The following is a 10365-nucleotide window of genomic DNA, read 5'->3' as shown; positions in this document are numbered from 1 at the left end:
GAGCCACATGCGGCTCTTTGGCCCCTTGAGTGTGGCTCTTCCACAAAATACTGGCTCTTCCACAAAATACCGACCTCTGTGCATGGGCCATGAAGTTTCAATTGCACTGTACGTGTGCGCCCGCATGTGGCTCGCGAGCTGCGGTTTGCTGACCACGGTTCCATGTAATATGCCTTTTTGGAGGGTGACTGCCTTTATTCCAAGCAGTTCTGACAGATAAATGGAATGTATTTTTCTTTCTGAGTTTAGTATACGACCACTAAATCCCAGGTCAGGAATATATGATTTTAAAATCTTTTCAGGAAGAATGAAACCTGTTTGCAAAAATGTTTGTTCTTTTTTACCCTCCTTAGCAAATTTCTTTTATAATGTTGTAAAAGGAGTACTTTAGGTTTGCCCTCTAGGGCAGTGGTCGGCAAACTCATTAGTCAACAGAGCCAAATATCAACAGTACAACGATTGAAATTTCTTTTGAGAGCCAAATTTTTTAAACTTAAACTATATAAACTCTCTCCCTCCTCCTGTCCTAATTAGGGTACTCCTAAGGCTTAGGAAGAGCCACACTAAAGGGGCCAAAGAGCCGCATGTGGCTCGCGAGCCGCAGTTTGCCGACCACGGCTCTAAAGGATAGGCCATGTTCTGTCTTCTCATGGTCCAAGTCTCACCTTCTCCTTGGTCTGCAGGAATAGAGGGAGTTTACATGGCCTTTTCCCAAAGAAGGGCTGGTAAGGGCAGACTCTCTCTCTCCAAGCTCTGGAAGCTGCTTCTCCCTCACGTCTTGGCTGCCTCCAGGCCTCTGAGTTTTGCCCTTGGAGCTCTAGATCTGCCTCAGGAGGTACCTTGCCACCGGGGCAGCTGATAGCTGTCCTCCAGCTGGGACTGCTGATGGGACTGTCATTTCTCAAACTTTAGGAGAATGCTTTTAAAGATGCATTTACAGTTTTCCAGAGTTGCTCTATTAGAGAAATGACAGAGGAAAGAAGCTAAAATGTATTGTATTCTTACTGTGTGTCAGATGCTGTGCAGTGTATTCCTGTGAACATTTTTGCATTCAATTCTCAAAATAACTCAGTGGGGTGTTATTATACCCACTTTATAGATGAAGAAAGGCTCACAAGTTTAAGTTACTTGTCGAGTCAGCTCCTTCAAATGTAGTTTTTCTTCTTCCTGAAGTCCATACACCTTTTGATAAAATATGCTGCCTACTCAGGATAATAGAAGCCAGCTCCTTGCCTCTTTCTCTTTAGTTCAAATCATAGGAACTAAGGGCAGACATCTGAGGGTGTTTAGATGTAGAACCAATAACTTCCTTTTAGCAAAGCTCAACTGCTGGCGTGGAAGGCTTTCACTCAGACCCCAAAGCACAGGCCACTTGGTCATATATTTAAATGAATCACAGCCCTGAATATCTTCTACCTCCCAAAGTGAATGCATAAATCCTAAGAAAGATCCAAGTTTCACTTATTTTTCAGAGGAAGAATGTTCCTTGCCTTCAGTACTAGGGCAGTGGTCGGCAAACTCATTAGTCAACAGAGCCAAATATCAACAGTACAATGATTGAAATTTCTTTTGAGAGCCAAATTTTTTAAACTTAAACTATATAGGTAGGTACATTGTTATTAACTTAATTAGGGTACTCCTAAGGCTTAGGGAGAGCCACACTCAAGGGGCCAAAGAGCCGTATGTGGCTAGCAAGCCGCAGTTTGCCAACCACGGCTCTAGGGAAAGAGACCTGCTGAAACATAAAATATTCACCATGTATTTTCCAAAGTGCGTATCACTTGTAGTTCTTTCATAAAGGCGTTAAACTACACATTAGGAAGTGTAGTCAATGTGCATTCATACATACACTCAGACAATGGTTTCGTATCATATTGTGCCGGCATAGAATGCTAGTTTTAATTTGTACATAACGAATTAACAAATTAATTCTTAGAATTTTATAATTTAGTTTCAACTCAACTAATGTTGTTGCCTCCCTCGCCCCTGTGATTAAACACAAGGAATGCAATGCTGCAAAAGAGGAAATAACCTGTCTTTAATAATTTCGGGAAGTCTGATAAAAGTTTTAATGATAAAAAATATTTTGATGTGTCATATAAAAACTCTTATAAGTGGAAACTTTTTGAAGGTATACTGTCCCCAGTGTTTTAACATTTAATAACATGAAAGAATATACAATGTACCAGGCAAAGGCTGAAGTCATCACAACTAGGTCAGAATGGAGATCACTAAGCCAAAAGCAGCAGAACTGTCTTGGAGTTCACTTGGTGTCACTCATATGGCTTTTGAATGACTAAATTCCAAGGTATCCCAATGTTGTGTCTCTAGTTTCAAACTCATGCCAGATCATTTGAAGCTATGTTCTTCTTAGGCTTTTATTTATTTTTAAATATATCTTTATTGATTTCAGAGAGGAAGGGAAAGGGAGAGAGAGAGAATCATAGATCAGCTGCCTTCTGCACACCCTACACTGGGGATCAAGCCCACAACCTGGGCATGTGCCCTGACAGGGAACCGAATCGTGACCTCCTGGTTCACAGGTCAACGCTCAACCACTGGCTGAGCCATGCTGGCTGGACTGTTATTTATTTTTTAAAAACTATTTCACAGTCCCTCACAAAACAAAATATATTGGTCTAAAACTTTGTTTTTTACACCTCCAGAGTGTCTGGAAATCTTTGGAAAAACAATTAGGTACTTCCTGAAAATGGAAAGCATAGAATATGCATAAGTAAAATGCTGAGCATTTGGTCATATGACTCAGCAATTTTACTATAGGTTTATACCCGAAAGAAATAAAAACATATGTTTACACAAAGATTTGCACACAAATGTTCACAGCAACATTTTTCATAATAGAACAAAGTGGAGCGAACCCAAATGCCCATCAACTGATGAATGGATAAACAAAATGTGGCATATCCATATAGGAGAATATTATTCAGCAATAAAAAGAAATAGAGTACTGATAGATATTACAACAGAGGTGAAATCAAAAACATGCTAAGTGAAGAAAACCAGACATAAGAGCGCACAAATTTACTAGAAATGTCCAGAATAGGCAAATCCATAGAAACAAAAAGTAGGTTAGTGGTTGCTCAGGGGGAAAAGGGAGAATGGTTAGTACCTGCTAATGGGTGCAGGGGTTTCTTTTGAGGCTAATCAAAATGTTCTAAAATTAGATAGAGGTGAAGGTTAAATATCTTAGAATCCATTTTACTGTACACTTAAAATGGGCAAATTTCATGATATGTGAATTATATCACTCAATAAGCTGTTAAAAGTGAGTAAAGACTGAATGGAAATAAAAATAACAAATACTTAAAATGTAGAAAAAAATGATGTCTGCAGAATGCAAAATAATCCAGAAAGTGACGTTTCTTGTCTTTGCTATTTTGTTTAAGATTAAATGACTGACTCCCTTTGTTCCCATTCCCTCTAAACATTATTTTAAGGGAATATTACTATTTTTAAAAACCCACAACACTGAAATCAAACAGCTTTATGTATGGTCCTAATAGGGTAAAAACACTGGTAAAAGGCTAGTAATTAAGTTTTGAGAATGCCTTTGTTCTGAATCTTTGACTAGCTGGTTTCTGCTCTGTTCTCAGGGGTCAAGTCTTATTCTATCTCTCTACCATGTTCTCTTCTCAACCTGCCCCTTGACTGTGTACCACCCAAGACTGCTCTTCACAGATGGCCCCCAAATTCATCCTCCTTTCTGCTAAGCAGGGTCTGACAATACCTTTTATTCATATTTCTTTTTTTATTTAACCAGTAATTACTATGGTTGACCTTTACTATGGTAGACTATAGGCCAAGCATTGTGCTAGTCATTTTCTAACTTTAATTCATCATTTTCTAACCTCGAAGAGTTATTTTCATCATGAGAAACACAAGCCAAGGGGGGCAAAAGAAATATGGGGAACCGTGTTTTACTTCAAATGTATCTTTATTTCTCTCACTTAATGAAATTTAGGCAACTACTTACAGTCCCAGGGGTAACACTGGTTTATGAAAGCAAAGCAGTGACTTAATATCATGTCTAAAATGGTAAAGTAGATTGAATTTGGCTGTCTCTACGTATTCGTGATTAGTTGCTTGTGATTTTAAGGCAATCAGAAAGGCTCCATGGCCTCAGTTATCTCAAGTATTCCGGGCTTTCTCAATAGTTTAGTTTCAAACCAGTTTTACTTCTTGATATTTTTATTTACTGAGCACCTCTAATGGCTCAGGCACTGTGGTAGGCACAGATGATACAAGACATCTGACCTGACCCTTGGGCTGCCTTGTTTCCATGTTGGAGGTTTATTTCATTAACATTATATATTGAGACACAATTCTACTGGGAGGGCAGCCAAAAGCAGGTTGGCATAAGAGAAGCGTAAAACCCAGCCAGCTCTTTAGTTTATCACTTGTTCTCACTTTTTATGTGCATTGGATTTATTTCATTCTAGCAGCTGGCTGCATAAGCCCAAGGAATAAATCAATTTATTAATGCAAAAAAGGAAGGAAGATAGCATAATTGTATATCTGAGGACCAGGAGGCTGAATCTGGGGTAGAGTGCTCAAGTGGTGAGGTGTGATGAGACCAGAGGCAGTATGATATTAATGGGAGAGAAGGGGCCTGGGTTAGCTGATGTTGGGAAAAGGGCAAAGGCAAAGAATGTCCCCATATTCATTCTACTACCTTAACAAAGCCATCTTTACAATATGCTAATTTGGGAATGTGAGCACATGTAGTCTGCTTCAACCAATAGACAATTACTTATTTTTAAAGGAGTATTTAAGTTTGCTGTGTCAAAATTCTTTTATGTCTGGTGAAAAATATAATTCCGTAGCTCATACAATTGTATTTTACTCTTCACTATGAATTATTTAGAGTATCCTCTCTTTTAACTGCATACGAGAATATCATTAGAGGTTATCTAATAGCTAGCTCATCATTTCATTCTCCCATTGAGGCTTGTGGGCCAATTTCCACCCTGTTATACTCTCCAGAATAATGAAACTAATTTGGGATCTTGCTGTGGAATTAAATGCTCATACAGATCCCACCCCCTCTGAGACTATAAACATCTGCCATTACATTTCTTAAAGCCAAATAATCTTACTATTACCAGTACAACTGAGAAACCATCAGTGAAGTAAAAGAGGTTAGGTACTGGCAGAAATGTTCTGGGAAGTATTAGATTGCCAGTGGTTTGTAGTCTAAGAAAATTTGGCACCAATAACCATTCCATTATTATTAGATCCTCCATTATTTTTCTAAACTTGAGGATAAAACTGTAACTAGGCAACCGTTTAGACTTTTAGCAATTTCACATCAGTTTAGAGATGGTCATAGACCGTAAGGAGTATTTACAACTGTCATTATACCAATAATACCTTACATACACTGAGTCCTTATTATATACAACACACTTGGCTAAGTCCATTATATGCATTATCTGAATCATCACACTGAGGTGACTGTTATTATTATCCCCATTTTACAAATGAGAAAACTGAAGTGAAATAAATTGAAAAACAACATTACACATCTAATAAAAAGCACACTCATGGTGCAAACCCAGGCTGTCTGGCTCCAGAGCTCCTGCATGCCTTTAAATGATCTTCAGTGGCTAGCTGAACATGACAGAGAGCACATTCTAGGAAAGGTATTTATTCTTAGAGAAATAGGGTGGCTCCAAATAACTGGACACATGGGAATTTATGCAAAGAGCTCAAAGAGGTAGGCAAAGTAGGCAGAGACTATGATCCTACGGTCTCCAGTTCCTCCTGCTCTTTCACACCAAGCCCCTTCTCTTTTGTCCCATGCTTCCCCCCAGTCTGTCACTGCCTTTGAGACTCCCTTTCTTTCCACACCCCTTGCTGCATCTCCTCTCATTTTATACCAGGTCCCTCCTTTTTTCTAGCCCCCTGGCTATTGCATGTTCCTGCTCTGCACCTCTCCTTCTTGGCCTCTCTACCCAAGACTCTGGAACACTGCTGGCAGAAAAGCACTCAGCTGTCCTTTTATATCTTTTGACAATATAAAATCCCATTTTGTCCAATCTCTAAAGAGCTACCTGTTCCATCACCTTCTTTGGTCAAACCCCCTACTAGCCCCCATCCCACTATTTGTTAGCAGATGGCCTTGCCCCTGTACTTTTCTGAGAAAACCCAGACCATCATGAATGCACTTGAACTTCTCATCTCCATTCGTAATAATTATCTTGATCCCTACTCACCTCGATATCCTTTGATAGGTGATCAATGTATCTCTTTTCCCAAGCAAAGCAAATATTTTCACCTAACCACATTTACATCCTATTCCACAATGTTAGAATATTCTTTCTACTTTGGTTCTTCCCCAACCTCTCCTGCATTAAAATGTATCCCTTTTTGACTACTGTTTTTCCCTCCTAAAAATATAGTTTGTGCTCATTGTCTCCACTTTGACACCTACCATTCACTCAATACATTCATCATTTAGACTTTTAACAGAATTGCATCACTGCAATTGCCCTCATATTGCTAAATGAACAGCATGGATCAGGTTATCCATGCATACCCAATCACTAACTCCAATTTTTGTTTCTCCATTTCCTTATTCTCTCTGCATCTTTTGACACTATGAGCCATTTGTCTTTTTTTGGCTTCCCTATTGTCACTGTCTTCTGGTTCTTTGCCTATTTCTCTGATTATTCCCTCTTGGTTGCATTTGAGTGCTGCTTTTTCTCACCTCACCCTTTAAATATCAATGTGTTCTGGAGTTCTTTCCTTAACCATCTTTTCATTTTACACTCTTTCTTTGGGTGACTTCATCCATTCCCATGGCTTCACTGTCATGCTAATGATGTCCACATCAGTATCTTCAACCCAGATGTCTCTTGTATAGGTTAGATTAATAAATCCAAATTCCTGTTGTATGTCTCTTTTTGAATGTACTTCAACTGTCTGCAGCTCCTTCAACATATCTAAAACTTAAGTAAATATCTGCAAGTCATCTTACAGATCTTTTTCCTCAATTCTTCTCACTTCTGCTTTTCCCTCATGCCATCTCCAACCACATGTCATTAGGGGATGAATATTGTTAACCATATTAATTTAATTTATATTGACGTTTGTCTCCTATTCACTATCTCCTCTGTTTCTAACTTTAGGACCTTGCCATCTTCTATCTGTCTACCACAGTATCATCTTCATTATCTCCCTTCCTCCACCTTGATTGTCACTAGTCTATTTTCCTCACTTGTATTCAAGTGACTTTTCTAAAATGTAAAATAGGTGGTGTCACTCTGATGTTATAAACACTTCAGTGAATGCTCATTGCTGATGCAAAATCCAGACTCCCTAGAAAAGCATATCCTGGTATCCTGACTAGCTTCTGCTTATCTCTCTAGTTCACACAATGGAATGCATGGAGTGGATATATGACCACCTGATTTTGAAACCTATTTAAGGAGTTTTGTTCTATTTTGAAAATTAGTGAGGAAATGGCTTTCAAAGAGGAGATGATATATTAAAAGTATAAAAAAGTCTAAGTATATTTAATTAGAAGGTGTTTTACTTGACAAGATAAATAGGAGAGAGTCAAATTTAGAAAATGCAAAGGCACAAAAAGCAGGATGTGAAACAAAAAAACAGGGACTGGCATTCACAATGAAATTCTATTCTGCATATTATCTAAAAGATGCTATTGCTCCTATACTTTATAGAAAGAGAAATAGTCCCACTTCAAACAATTCCATTTCTAAGTGGTCCCATTGTCGCTCTTAACTCCATGTGGGCAAATACAGCCTCCTGTTACTATAAATTTTTTATTAACCAGACTATCTACTAAAGATTTTATGTAGCAAATCCTTTCATATTACCTCAAGATATATTGTTGAATTTGGGCCAATCTAGAAAAATGTCAATTCTCCAAAGATAGTTGGAGACCAGGTAGTCTGGCCAAATTGTTCACATTTTGAAATAAAAATCAAATATTTTACAGTTAAATTCTTATTTACAAGCTCTCTGTAGGCCTCTAAGAAAATACAAAATTAATTATAAATTTTCATGAATTGTTTAGTTTTTGTAAATCTCTTTAAAGAGTAAAAAGAGGAACCTTTATGCTAAACATTTTTACATTAATGAAGCAAATGTGACAAAATATTGCCATTTATTGGATCCAAGTTGAGGAGGGAGAGATAAGAGGTATTCATTGTACTATTATTCTTTAAATATTTATTTTTGACAAATTTTATAATGTGAGTTTTAAAAAAATTAAATGATAATGGTATTGTCATAACCTTCCCAAGTGTAAGGATTGTTATATAGAGGCCTCTGACTCACCTACTGGCATAAATCCCAAGTGGATGATATGGATGCATTGTCCATTCTAGCACAATACAAAAAATCATTACCATTGAATACTAAGTAAAAATAAAAACTGCCATTGTCTCCATAGTTAATGCTTCTGGTATACCCTGAAATAATTTTTTTTATTCCCCCAGGGCCTTTCAGCATGACATAGATGATTCTGCTTCAGATTCCTTAAAACCACTTTTTAAGCAACCATTACATTGGCTTTCTTGCATATCGCATTTCCATCCTTCTTCACTCAGGTGAGAACCTCTAAATGCTATCCTAGTTATAAATCTATATTTTTAAACTTTAATGGAAACTTTTATCCACAGAGGTAAGTGCATCTTACAAAAAGAACTTACAAATTTTTATAATACCACAGGTAAGTAAAGAGTATTGTGTGTTTTTTTTTTAGATCAAATATCCAAGGCACAGGCCTCCTAATTATTCTACTAACTTATAGCTTTACTGAAATAGCAGGAAAATGTTATTTTTTTGGAGTTTAGTTCTATTTTAGCTAATCTCCTAGTCATTTAAAAATTCATCCTTCTTGACCCATAACTGGGGATTTGGCAGTTCTCCAATTAATTATCAAAAAAGACAGCAAAACTGATTAATTCATGTAACTAACTCAGATCCTTAGTAAAAGTAGAGAGAGGAGTAACTTTTAAAATTATTGATAGGGTAATTCACTTTTATTATTTTATTAGCAGTAATTTACTAGTAAATATAAGAAAAGTCATTTAAAGCATGAAATGTACTTCCAGAGTAATCTGATGACATTTTGTGGCATCATGTAGAAAATTAGTTTGATTCTTTGCTAAATATATCATTAGAAAGTATCTTTCCTAGGTATCTGTGAGTAACTATATTATGTGTAGCTAAAGGACATATTGTTAATCCCCATACATTCTTGATTCATCTAGGAAATACATTATCAGTGATTTCATCATCTAAATTGTCTGACTGTATATCTTGAGGAATAAGAGTCCCACCCATAAATAGAGGGTTGTGAGAATCTTATACACAAAGTCATTATAGACATAGCAAACATGTATGATTTACCTGTTACATGCATCTCCTCATATAGTTAATGGGGACTCCAAGATCAATGAGACACAGACCTTACCTTCAAAGACCCCAATGTATTGTTGTTACTTCACTTAAATGTAAAACTTTTTCAACATCTCTGGTTAATTCCTTAGGATTGATTCCTAGAAGTGGAATGCCCTCAATACTCTGTCCACTTGCATGTAAATACACACTTATGTCATTGAGAATTCAATAGCCAATATTTTAATATTCATTATTGGAAAAGTAACAAATTAAACAACTGGATCTTTTACAGTATCAGTTAAGCAAACAACCTGGTCATTTTGATGAGTTCCCAAACTTCTAAACATGTTTGTTCTCCATATTATTTTCACATTTGTTTTAATCCATTTGTATTATCTGCTTTTATCTTAACCTATAAGACTTCCACCTCTAGGCTTGCTCTGTTCAGTACAACTAGAGGCCTGGTAAGTCAGCATAGAAATGGGTTTTCTACCTTTCAAATAGCTACTTGTTATAATTAAGTTCTTTCTCTTTTTCATACCTAAAGCCAGCATAAATGTAGTAAGACATTTCTTTCTGCTCTGTGTAGCAACCAATCTCCAGTATTATCCTAACAGAAAGATTAAAACATAGGGTGGCTAGTCAGACCATAGTAGAAATGTAATTTGATACAAGCTTCTGGAGGGCATTTTAGTAAGCTGTATTAAAAACCTTAAAAACATTTATGCCCCTTTATTCAGCAAGTCCATTTCCAGGAATAAATCCAATCATAAAGAATTAACCAGCCCTGACCAGTTTGGTTCAGTGGATAGAGCATTGGCCTGCGGACTGAAGGGTCCCAGGTTCGATTCCAGTCAAGGGCATGTACCTTGGTTGCGGGCACATCCCCAGTAGGGAGTGTGCAGGAGGCAGCTGATCGATGTTTCTCTCTCATCGATGTTTCTAACTCTCTATCCCTCTCCCTTCCTCTCT

At 37.2% G+C, this 10365-nt stretch overlaps 1 protein-coding gene across 1 annotated transcript in view; it reads left to right on the top strand.

Moving 5' to 3' along the window:
• KIAA0825 (KIAA0825 ortholog) overlaps positions 1 to 10365 on the top strand; it is a 365931-nt gene that overhangs the window by 121755 nt on the left and 233811 nt on the right. The window contains exon 13 of the mRNA XM_014543966.1: positions 8487 to 8597. Within this exon, the coding sequence (XP_014399452.1) occupies positions 8487 to 8597 (111 nt within the window). The remainder of the gene's footprint in view (positions 1 to 8486; positions 8598 to 10365) is intronic.

This window comes from Myotis brandtii, unplaced genomic scaffold, assembly GCF_000412655.1.
Source record: "Myotis brandtii unplaced genomic scaffold, ASM41265v1 scaffold344, whole genome shotgun sequence".
Classification (NCBI taxonomy): Eukaryota; Metazoa; Chordata; class Mammalia; order Chiroptera; family Vespertilionidae; genus Myotis; species Myotis brandtii.
Note: the sequence above shows the minus strand (reverse complement) of the source record. Positions and strands in the feature narration are given on the sequence as shown.